Genomic DNA, 12,961 nt, shown 5'->3' with positions numbered 1-12,961 from the left:
CTCTTTTGAATTGTAGTAGAAGAGAAAAAGAGGAGAAAATACCTATTTACTTTTGAAGAAATTACATTGAGTTTCTAAAGTTGTCATTCTAAGATGCTTATTCTTATGTAGATAGGGAAATCGTACTATGTCAGGATTTTGGGTTTTTTTGGAAATGGCTGTAAAATTTGTTTCAGCATTATGTCTTGCCTTTATTTATTTTAAGTTTATTTTCTTTGAAGTGTGCTTTGAATGAAGACCAAATTTAGTTACCTTCTTCTTTGACCATCCTAGTAGTGACGTGGAAAAAGCATGGTTTTACTAAATGTATGTATTCTGTAGTTGTCAGGTTGGTATAAATCTTATCAATGGGGCATTTTTGATGTAAATGGGATCCCCGTGTAGTGTCTGAGAAATTTTGTCTCAAGAATTTGAAATATTCTCACTAATTACTTGCTCTTTTGAAAACGGACCTAGAACGGGATTTCCTAAATAGGTTGGATTCTAGTTTTTGGGAATTATATTGCCACGAAAGGACTATGATTAGTGCTGAAGGGGGCCCAGGCTTTTTCTCTCAACACCTGAGTTCTCCTACTGGTTCTGAAATGTGGGACCCAGTGATACAGAAAGATAGTTGCCACTCCGGTGGTGCTGGACTGATCTTCCCTGGAGGTCTTCCTGCTGGCCTTGGCTGATGCTCTTTGTGGAACAGCTGCCTTACCCAAGTCCTCTACTTGGGACGTTGCTCTAACTACGTCCCCTGATGGCTGCTTAATGGCTACAGCTGTTCTTTATGCCATGGGAAATCCGGCAAGATTTGATTCTCTCACTCCTTTAGCTTCTTGCTTAATGCTATTCTGTCAAGCAGCCAACTTTGCGGGATGCAGGAGCTGAAGAAGGAAGAATGTCATACTTACCAGCATTTCTCTAAGGACCGAATTCTTCTGTAAGCACCTAGGAAACCTTCAGAATCATCCAGCTAATTTGGATCTAATGATGAAATGCCTTGATCCTGTGCTTTATTGTGGTATCTAAGTAGCCATCAAAGCCACTTCTTCCATATTAAAGGCCCTTTTCAAACTAATACAACATTAAGTCATTTTCAACATCCGTTTAACTTAAGATGCCCTAGATTGCATCATGATGGAATGTTAAGCCATCTCTAAGCCCTGTTAATTTCCCGGGCAACCAAACAGTTGTAAGTTAGGAGGTAGTGAACTTCTTGTTATTTGTTTTCTAGTTAACAATCTTAAACTAATTTCAGCTGGGACTACTATTTTTGTATCCTGTTAGGTCTTGGAACAGTGCATTTTTGCACACAGGAGACAGTAGGTTATAGTTAACTTGCGTTTATTTGAAAGCATTTACATTGGCCCCACTCAAGTTTGATTTATAGTGAACATTTCATGTAGTATTACTTATACATTGATGTAATGATGTGTATTCTAAAATTTGTTTTGTTCATTTATTAAAGTTATAAAGGACTCTATGTTAATACTTCATGCTAAAAAGCATGCTAAATCATTTAATGCTAAATCTTCGTTTTTATGACTGTTGATTTCTAGTTTGTGACATACCTGTTGAAATGGTTTCTGAAATTTTGTTGTAGTGAAATGAAATAAGGTCACATTCGAAATATATTTCATATTTAGCTAACTTCAAACCTACAGTTTCAGAGGATTTGTTACTTAAGAGACTGTGATAAGACCAATCTCATTTAAACAAGTACCTATTTAGCGCCTGTGGCCACAAGGCACTGCCACCTTGTGCACTTGTACTTGGCTCGACACAGAAGCAAAGATGAGCAGGAAACTCAGGGCCTGAAAAGGGTCCCCACTAGGCCAGAATATACCGGCTTTCCTTTATTTTCCTAAACAGATCATTTTTTAAAAATCCCATCAGCTTAGAAATAAATACAGCAAATTCTAAACTTGAGGCTCTTGCTCCTTGTCTCCAGCCCAGAGCTATGACGCTGACTCTCAGAAAGCAAATCCAATAAAGGTCAAATAAGGGTTAGGAGGGAAATTGGTATGTAATGAAAATATTTCTAAGTCCCAGTCAGAGCCTCTGATTTTAAGCGATTCTTGATGCTGTCAGCGAGGCCCTGGTATGTGGAGTATCTCCTTAAGTTTATTTTAATGGAATTCGACCTGTATTACATGTGAATAAATAAAATGTCATGTGGAATCAACTCTTCAATTATTCATGATGGTATTTATTTGAGTATGTGGCCCTCAATTCTACATGGATATGTATGGAATAATACTATTTTGAATTTTATAGTGTTTACTTGCTTTTTCTTTTCCAGGGCAAGCTTATTTTATCTTTAAGGTTGTATGAAGAAGATATAGAAAATATAGAACACTGGGTTTTTGTGACAGTCTTGAAAATCTTTCTTGGAAACACTTCCTGTCTGTTATTTGCCTGTTGTTAGGAGGCCCCTGAGGACCCAACATAGTGGCCCCTTGTGATTCATTTTGCTGGGTTCTTTACTGTTCCATTATTTTGATACAATGTCAGTTGTTTCTACTGTCATTTTTCAGATCAACTAGTGTTTTCTAACTACATTTTATTTTTTATAACTTTTTTCATGATTACAAAAGTAGTCTTTCCCCATGTAGAAAGATTAGAAAGAATAAAAATAACTGCTATTAACATTTGTGTGTATTTTAGCCCATTTTTCCCTAAACGTATTTTTTATATAGAGACTACTTTAAAAATAAAATATTTAAAAAATTGTATATATGTATATATGTGTATATATGTATACACATACTTGCATAAATATACACATACATACACACATACAATTTTATTTTTAATACATGACAGTGTATAATAGTAATTTTCCATGTAATATATTTCATTTAATTTTTCTTCATATTTGAAAATAAGATAATTTATATTTTATTTACTTTTATGAACATAAATCAAAAGGTACAAAAGTATATACGATGAGAAGTCTTCTTTTTACCCCTCTACTAAATATTCAGTTCTTGTCTCTGGAGGCAACCAATGTTAACAGTTCCTGTGTATCTTTCTGGAGATATTCTATGCAAAACATACATATGTGTATCACCCCCCGTCCCTGTCAAACTGTGGTGTTTTATACCGTTTGCCACCTTACCTTATTTTACTCAAAACACATATCTTGGAGGTTGTTTCATATCAACACGTAAAAAACTCCCTGTTTCTTTTTGGATGCTGAAAAATATTCCATTTTTGAATGTGTCTTGATATATTTTCCTCATCTTCTCTTGAATGGCATTTAGGTAACTTATGGGGTTTTGCTATTATAAACATTCTGCAAAGGATAACCTAAAAATATGTCATTTCCTACATTTGGGAATATGTATGAAGGATTAATTCCTCGAAGTAGGATTGCTGGGTCAGATGATATGTGAAGTTTGAGTTGTGAGAGATAGTCCAAGTACCTAGAAAGGAGGCAGGTGCTGGGTAAGTGTTTGCCGCCTGAAGGAATGAGTTGCTAGGTTGGTCTCGTAGGCTGTGCCAATGAGACACCTGTTGGTTAAGTAGGGAGAGACCCTGAACTTCTACATCCTTGTCTACACAGTTTTAACATAGTTTCTAATAGCTCTTAACACTCTGTTGCTACCTTAAGTTATTTAGTTATTTCCTCACTTTTGGACATACAAGTTGTTTCCAGATTTTACTGTAATAGATAATGCTGTGACTATCAACCAATTCTATATATAAATGCTTGTAACCACTTTTTATATCCTTAGGAGAAATGCCTAGACATAAAATTTCAGGGTCCAAGAATATGAATCCTATTACAGTCCTTGAGATATTCTCCCAAATTACTTTTCAGAAAAGTTACAGCGTTTTATATTCCTATGAGAAGTGTATGCAAATGCCTTTGTTACTGCCTTCTGGCTAATCATTTTATTTTCATTTTTTGAAAATAAAAAACCCACTGATATTTATTTGGTTATTTAAGAATGCCTCTGAGTGTATTTGAGTGAGATTTGGTTTCAAGACTGCTGAGAATTCTTGGAACTACTGGTGCTCAAGTTTTCTCTGGGGTGCAACTTCTGGTTCACTGTAAAGATGGCTCCTTTTATGTTAGCTCTGATCCATGGACCCAGTGTGGCCTCCAGTCTGCACAGTGTTTTCCAGTTGCCCTGCATTAGACCCAGATTTCCAGAAGTTCCATAGATGCCATTAGGGACGTATGTGATTAAACTGGAACTGCTGTGTAACATGAAGGGAGATTAATGGTGGGAGCTAATGAAACAGATTGCAGAAAGTGGTGACCAGTGAATGAGTCTGCATTAACCTACTGTTTATCACACCATGAACTTTGGCTAATGTCTCTGAGGCTAGTTCATGACTTACTTGAACTAAGGGAGGTGGGGGACATGACAGTGCTATGTTTATAAACCAGTGAATCTCTGGCAACTTTGAATGTGTTTAATGACTGCCTGCATGTTTTATATTCTACTACTTTCTGAATTTGTTTTATTTTTGCTGAATAACCACATAACTCAAAGAAATTCAAATGTAAACGCTTGTTGGTTTGTACATATTGAAATCCCAAAGTTTACCGGAGTATCCTTTTTTAGCTGTGAGACTTACAATATGTGCCTGGTGTGTCATGATTCATGCAAATCTTTTCTCTCCTGGGGCAGCGGTGTGACATGGTGGGAGAAGCAGGAGTGAGTGGGTTTGATAGAATGCCAGAAATGGGTTTGATTCTGAGCTTCACTCTCAATCTCAATTTCCTCATCAGTACAACAGGGATAATAATATCTTCCTAACTGGGTTGTTGTCAGGATTAAATGAGATAACATACATAAAGTGGCAAGCTCAGAGCATGACACAGAGCTGCTATTCAGTAAATGTTAATAAAGAAATCTAGTGAGTAGATTTTGGGGAAAAAGCCCTTTTGAATTGTAGAATATTATTGGGGAAGACATTTTTAAGAATTATGATTTGTGTGTAGATTTAGTAACATCTTGCCAAATTGAGGCCTTGCTAGGTCTGGTGTAATGAATAGAGGTTAATTATCAAATTTAATTAAAATTCTAGGTCCTGCCAAAATTTTTAAACAAGATTTTGTTTTAAATAGTTAAACATACATGTTTGTTTGCAGTGTCAACAATTCCGAAATCTATACTAGTGTAAAGGTAGTTAGCTTAGTCCTGTTCCAGAATTTTACAAATCTGAATTGTTGGGGTATACTGTATTTGAAAGAAATTAGAATGCTTCAGAAATTTTATAGAAAAATACTTTATCGTGAACAACTTTTTTTTTCTTAAAGTCTGTCTCTTATGCATATGCTTATAGGTAAAAATTTTAGCTATGAAATAACTCCACATTGATGGATATTAACTAGACTTATTGTGGTGATCATTTTGCAGTATACACAATGAATGTTCATGTTGTATACCTAAAATTAATATAATGTTATATGTCAATTATATCTCAATTAAAAAAAAACCTAATTCATGTGATGTTGTTTTGGTAGCAGTCTGTCTTCAGAAATAGTTTTCTTACCTTTGTTATTTTGTGTCCTTCATTTTCACAGGAGCTGACAAGTGCTTTGGTGCATATAAAACTACATCTTTTTATTCAGATCTTTACACTTGCATTCTTCCCAGCAGCAATATGGCTTTTTCTTCAGCTTTTGTCAATCACACCCATCAATGAATGGCTTTTAAAAGGGTATGTTTAAATATTTTGAAGGGTCCACTTTTAATGGGGTATCTTTAGTAACATTATTATTTCTGTGGCAACTATACACAAAAGGGCTTATGTGTCATATAAGGAAATAAAAACACTTATAACATTATTATTATTCTTTAAAGTGATAGTGTTTCACCAAGGAAATTCATTAAAGAATTTTATAACAAGAATCTTAAAATATACACTCTTGCTAAATGATAAGGTTCTAGGAGAGACAATTTTCTGTTGGGAGAAAAATGGAAGGCACTACAGGATGTAAGGTCTGTGTGCATGTGTGTAATGTAGGCTGTCAATTGGGTGCTTTACCTTTTGTGTTCTATATCTTACCAAACGTATACAGATACTGGCTGACTATAATATGTGTTTTTAAAATGCATAGGAAAGAAAAAATATATAGAGGGGACAAACATTTACTTTTTCACTTGTTCTGTTTTATGTTTGATAGGATAATTGAATTAGCAATAGATTTTTTTTCATGTTATTTTTTTCATTTATTTTTTTAACATCTTTATTGGAGTATAATTGCTTTACAATGGTGTGTTAGTTTCTGCTGTAAAGCAAAGTGAATCAGCTATACGTATACGTATATCCCCATATCTCCTCCCTCTTGTGTCTCCCTCCCACCCTCCCTATCCCACCCCTCTAGGTGGTCACAAAACACCGAGCTAATCTCCCTGTGCTATGTGGCTGCTTCCCACTAGCTATCTATTTTACATTTGGTAGTGTATATATGTCCATGCCACTCTCTCACTTCGTCCCAGCTTACCCTCCCCCCTCCTCGTGTCCTCACGTCCATTCTCTGCGTCTGCATCTTTATTCCTGTCCTGCCCATAGGTTCTTTTTTTTTTTTTTTTTTTAGATTCCACATGTATGTGTTAGCATATGGTATTTGTTTTTCTCTTTCTGACTTACTTCACTCTGTATGACAGTCTCTAGGTCCATCCACCTCACTACAAATAACTCAATTTCATTCCTTTTTATGGCTGAGTAATATTCCACTGTATATATGTGCCACGTCTTCTTTATCCATTCATCTGTCTATGGACACTTAGGTTGTTTCCATGTCCTGACTGTTGTAAATAGAGCAATAGTTTTTTATTAGAATCTTTTCTCCCATTTAAAATGTTGCCATGTTTGTTAAAAGGATTTAATGATTTTAAAAAATTATTTGAGGTGGTTTAAAGCTAACCACATTTTAGCATCATGGTATAACAACTATAACACTGAACTTAAAGCCTAAAGATTGCACTCTGACCTTGTCCCTAAGTTGCTATGTGACTTTGAGGAAAGTCATTGAATAGTCTTGAACCTCAGTTTCCCTGTGTATAAAGTGAGGATAATCATACTTTTATTGCCTGCTTAGTAATGCTGTGGGGATATCAATTGAGATCCCTTATTCATTCATTTATTCAAGTCATTTATTCAGCTCCTTCTATATGCCAGGAATTATCATAGGTATTGGAGAAACAACAGTGAACAAAATTGGCAAGTTAGTTTTGCATGTCAAGGGCACTCTAGGTGTGATTGTCAATAAATAAGTAAATAGATGATCAAGATAGAGATAAGTGATCTGAAGTAAAACTGTGTGATATGGATGGTTGAGGGGACAGGCTGGTGATTAATTTAGACTGCAGAGTTCTGGGGGCAGAATGTTCTAGGTAAAGAAAACAAAATGTGTAAGGACTGGAACAAGCCTGGTGTATTCTAGGGTCAGGAAAGTGACAATGATGGCCAAAGCCTGATGATATGGAGGACGAATAATGTGACTTGGGGTTGGAAAGATGGATAGGATCCTGGTCATGCAGAGCCTTGTAGGTTTGTAAAGCAATCCGTTTTTATTTTGAGTGCTGCAGGAAGCTACAGGAGGGATTTAAATGAGAGAGTAGTATGGTTCTGATTTATGTTTGCAAATGATTCTTCTAGTTCCTGTATGAAGAATAGATAGTAGAAGAGCCTGAGAGAAAGCTAGGAGACCAGCTTGGAGGCTAGTGTGATGAGGGAGCTGCTCAGAAGAAAGAAATGGATGTATGGAGGATATATTTTAAAATTAGGGCTCTCAGTATCCATGGCTGGATAGGTTGGGAGAGAGAAGGACAAGGAGGAGTCTGGATTTAGGGTATGAACCACTGGCTGATTGGCGGCATCATTTTCTTAGCTGGGGGAGAAATAGGTTGGGACAAGAGTGGGAAATCAAGAGTGCTGTTTTGGCCAGATTGAGTTTGAGAGAATGAACATAAAATTTCACCAGAAAGTGTAAAATGCTACATAAATGTGATGACATCATTTTAGAGCAACAAGGTATGATACATATAAAGAACCAGTATTTACCAAGTATCTGCCCTGTATAGAGCACTCAAGAAATTGGAAGATATTAACTCATTTTCATTGTATCCAGGGAACTTCCAATTTAGTTGGATAGGTAGGATATATATACATATATATAAAACAGTAACCAATAAAATGGGGCAGCATATGATTTGTTAGATAAGTGGTGTAATCAGTTAAAGGGGAAGAGGTTCAGCAGGGGTTGTGTACTCCTAAAGAAGAGAATTCAAACATGAGACATTAGTGGGAGACAAAGATAAAAAGTTTCCTTAAGGCCAAGTTGCAAGAGACTGGAACTACTGGGCTGAGGAGTTTGAGTCTGAATCTGTAGATGATGCAGAGTTCTTAAATGTGCTAAACAAGAGAACCACTAAAAATGGTCATTAAAGAAGATTATCTGATAGTATTTTCCTGGATATATAAGCAGAGCAGAGTAGAGTTTGTAATCACAGTATGCTAAATAAAAAAAAGCATACAATTCTCAGCTCAGGATATTAAACTTAACGGAGTACAAACTTAGTCTATCTCACTTAGAGAAAGCTCTTCCTCACTCACTTTTTCTCCCTTCCCCTCCCAATTTGAGAGTACACACTTAGTATGTTAAGTGGAGGGAATTGCTGACTTCTACATCAAGATCCTGTTTAAATCACTGAGATAAATGTATTCTGAGCACACACTCCTTACCTTGCTATGTTAAAGAGAAAGAGTGAAGGTAGAGAGAGCACTGAGTAAGCGTTTAGAAATGTCCAGACTTGGGCGAAAAGCATCTGAAGGGGAATGATGACAACAGTCGTGGAAAAGAATGGAAAGTTGGTTGTGGCGATTGTTTGGTTTGTTAAGAGTGAATGGAGCTCCACTTAACTCCAAAGTTTCAGACTGGATCATTAGGAAAAAAACTGTCCCATTGGCAGAAATAGGTTAATTGAGAGGCAAAATTGATTTCTTAGAAAATACATAAATTCAACATTAGACATGTTTTGTTTATGGTGGCAGTCATAGGCAGCTACGGATTTGGGAATGGAGGTTAGGGTTAGCAATAGAAATTTGTAAGTATTCATATAGATTCATATTTGCAAATAAGATTGAGAAGAAGACAGGAAAAAACTTGAATGGGCTGGTTTAAAAGACAGGAGATAAATTAGAATGATACTGTACTATGGCAACCAAGAGAATAGAGTGCTTTGAGAAGCAAGGAGGTAAGGAGAATGAATATAGGGAAAAGGATGTTGGATTTGGTGATTGGGAAATTGCTGGTTACTTATAAGGTTACTGCTTTTACTAGAAGGGGCATAAGTCAGATTCCAGGGGAGTAAAGAGAGAATGAGCTTTGGGGTCATGGAGGTAGAGCACAACAGTGAGCCACAGTGGAAAAAGTAAGATTACATCCTGACGAGGCAACAGTACTAATTTTGAGGTTAGTTATCTACATTTGTGTGTTGAATATTCTGCCTCCTTGAAGGCAGGAATGATGTCTTATACATTTTTTATACCCTTGTGTAGTGTCCTACCTATAGAAAGTATATGTATTCAGTATATATCTTAGAGTTTTTTTTTTTTTTTAAGATATGGAGAACTCTCCTTCTTTGTACGTAGAGGGGAAGAGGCCAGATGAGAGGGAAAGATTGAAAAAGTTAGATTGAAAATACCTGAGAGGATCTGTTCCTTGTATTGGTGGTAGAGAAGCCAGAAGGCAGAGAGCCTGGAGGGGTAGGCCGTGGTAAGGCTTCGGCCCTGGATTACAGAATAAAAGTTTAACCCAAGATAGGTGATTTTGTGAGTTTGGTCATATTATTTAACTCCTTTCTTAACTTCAGTTTTCGGAAAAATGAGAATAATAATAGTATTTATCTTAAATACTTGTGAGGAATAAATGAGTAAAGTGTCTAGAACAGTATCTACTACAGATGGTAAAATCTCAGTAATATTAGTGATGTTGATGGTAATGATCACAAGGAAGGCTCAGAGATTGGGAATTCATAATCAGACAGACTACTTCAGCATCACTTGGGAACACAGACCTTAAAAGAAGACCATGTTAAAGTGAATTGAACTGGAAGTTCCCTATAAGGTTTTTTCTTAAGTTTTCAGTCAAAAATTAATGAAAACTTTTTATTTTTTCTTACTTCAGAGCCAATATAAATTCATTGCATAAAGATTAGACAATATATTATTACAAAAGTGAATAAAAATGACCTGTGATCCTACATTCAAAATATTAGTCAGATACTCTGTGTCCTTGATTCCTTGTATAAACTTTCCACTTTAGTTGGGCTTTGTCCCCAGAATATATATTCTGTATGAATGCTGAGGAATGTTTTTTATCTTTAATACTTGGATTTACTACTCATAATTTCATTTGCTTGTCATGCAATGTGTTTTCTATTCTAAACTAAGAGAATAGAATTCTTGTCACGATCTTGGGAGTATACACATAGTTTAATAAAAACCAAATTTAGAATAGACACTAGAATTTTCTATAGGGTCTGAATCTAAGAAGTACATGATTGTGTCATGCCTATTTTTATAATGATATTACAACAGCATGAAAATGTCTTTTATGAGATGAAAGTTTGAGAATTGCTGTTATGTGGAAAAGAATCTGCAAGAGGTTTTAAAGTTTTATTTTTGCCAAAAACCTTCCTATAAAAAATGTAAGGAAAAGATACCTGAAAATAACTGACCATATACACTTACCAAATGATTAACCATTTTGGTTATCTTTCAATGACTACACTCACCATAACCTGACTGTTTTTTGAGTTGTATAAGAGCTTAAATAATTTTAAAAATAAAATCACCCAAGTCTGTGGAATGGAGTGAGAGCTTCTATTAAGCCACGTTGCCTCATATAGAATTGTCTAAACTCAAAAGGGCATGTGCATCAGTAAACATTCTCCTATTTTCATTTACTCAGCTCTGCTATTTTAGAATGAATGTAGTGAAAACTATTTATAATTGAAAACAAAAGCCTACTTATGGTTGCTTATTTTTTTCTTTTTCAGGTTGCAGACAGTAGGTTGCATGCCTCCCCCTGTGTCTTCTGCAGTGATTTTAACCAAGGCAGTTGGTGGAAACGAGGTAAGTCACAGGGCTAACTTTGTTTAAACATAAGTGGGTGCTATGCTCTTATTTTATATTTTATTTTATTTTATTTTATTTTATTTTATTTTATTTTATTTTATTTTATTTTATTCTAGTCTTTTCTATTCTATTCTATTCTATTTTATGATGGAGTCATGTCACAGAAAACACATAGCCAGAGCAGCTTATGAAAGAAGTGGGTGGATTCATGTATTAGGATGATGCTAAAATTGACAATAATGAGTGGAATTTAGGATTTCAAAGAGAAGAGCAAGAGAGGTGAATGAAATAGAGAAGGTGATTTTTCTACCTCAGTGGGAAATGAGGAGACAGAAGATAGTGAATCCAAGGCAAGGGACTTTTACATCCGAGACTCATGAACTGAGGACACCTGCTACGGCCATTCCTTAGTTCTTAAAAAATTTGTAGGGCTTCCCTGGTGGCGCAGTGGTTGAGAGTCTGCCTGCCAATGCAGGGGACACGGGTTCGAGCCCTGGTCTGGGAGGATCCCGCGTGCTGCGGAGTGGCTAGGCCCGTGAGCCACAGTTGCTGGGCCTGCGCGTCTGGAGCCTGTGCTCCACAACAAGAGAGGCCGCAATAGTGAGAGGCCCGCGCACCGTGATGAGGAGTGGCCCCCACTTGCCGCAACTAGAGAAAGCCCTTGCACAGAAACGAAGACCCAACATAGCCTAAATAAATAAATTAATTAATATTAAAAAAAAAAAATTTGTAGCAAACTAAATTCATGGAAAAAGGGTCAATATAAGTTTAATGGCAAATGAAGATGATATAAAAAAGGAGAAATTAGGCCAGGTTTCTAAGATGAGTTCAAAGAAATTATTCAACTACTAGGAAACTGTGGCCAAAGAAGAGTGCTTATATATTGGGATGGCGGTTGTCCATTTCGGGAGCTACTTATAGGTGGTTTTTCTTGGCTGAAAGACCCTACGACTTTATACTGAGGGACTCTGCTTTGTAGTAGCTTATTCCTCCTTTTCCACTAATATTTTATCATTCAGAAAAGAATACTATTGAATGAGGGAGGATATAAATGTTCCCACTGCAATTCGTTCTTAGGATTTTGTTTTCTTTGCATCTGTTTTCATCATTAGTCATTTTATTCAGTACCTGCTATATTCCTTTTATAAAAAAGTTTATTGAAGTATCATCGACATAATAAACTGCACAAATTTAAACAATTTAACATTTTGACATATGTATATACTTGGGAAACCATCAACACAATTGAGATAGTGAACGTGTTCATCACCCTCAAAAGTTTCCTTGTACAGCTGTGTAATCCCTCCCTCCTGTTGTCTTCCCCAGGCAACCTCTGATCTGTTTTCTGTCACTATAGATGTTTGCATTTTCTAGAGTTTTATACACAGTAAGTCCCCTACATACGAACCTTCAAGTTGCGAACTTTCAAAGATGCGAACGTGCGTTCCATCGATGTCAGGCGTGAGTGAAATTGCACCTTGCCCTCCGTCTCCTATTGCTGACAGCTCTATCCGCTCCCACTTCCTCTCCCTCCTCCAGTCAGTAACTCTTCTTGCCTGTTTACTCGATGCCAACCCCTGTATGCCAGCTGTTGTACTGTACTATTGTACTTTTCAAGGTACTGTAGTGTAAGATTAAAAGTGTTTTCTTTATTTTTTGTGTTTGTTTTTAATGTACTATTTGTGTGAAAAGTATCATAAACCTATTACAGTACAGTACTATATAGCTGATTGTGTTAGTTGGGTACCTAGGCTAACTTTGTTGGACTTACGAACAAATGGACTTACGAATGCGCTCTTGGAATGGAACTCGTTTGTATGTAGGGGACTTACTGTAACGGAATCATACAGTGTGTACTCTTTATTTT

The 12,961-nt window shown here is 36.1% G+C and overlaps 1 protein-coding gene across 3 annotated transcripts in view; it reads left to right on the top strand.

Moving 5' to 3' along the window:
• SLC10A7 (solute carrier family 10 member 7) overlaps positions 1–12,961 on the top strand; it is a 264,253-nt gene that overhangs the window by 7,247 nt on the left and 244,045 nt on the right. For all 3 annotated transcript variants that reach the window (XR_009008398.1, XM_007189382.2, XM_007189381.2), the window contains exons 3-4: positions 5,531–5,667; positions 11,016–11,091. Coding sequence is in view for 2 of the 3 variants with exons in the window: in XM_007189382.2 (XP_007189444.2) it covers positions 5,531–5,667; positions 11,016–11,091 (213 nt within the window). In the remaining variant the exon portion in view is untranslated. The remainder of the gene's footprint in view (positions 1–5,530; positions 5,668–11,015; positions 11,092–12,961) is intronic.

The sequence above is a fragment of the Balaenoptera acutorostrata genome, chromosome 5 (genome assembly GCF_949987535.1).
Source record: "Balaenoptera acutorostrata chromosome 5, mBalAcu1.1, whole genome shotgun sequence".
Lineage (NCBI taxonomy): Eukaryota > Metazoa > Chordata > Mammalia > Artiodactyla > Balaenopteridae > Balaenoptera > Balaenoptera acutorostrata.
Note: the sequence above shows the minus strand (reverse complement) of the source record. Positions and strands in the feature narration are given on the sequence as shown.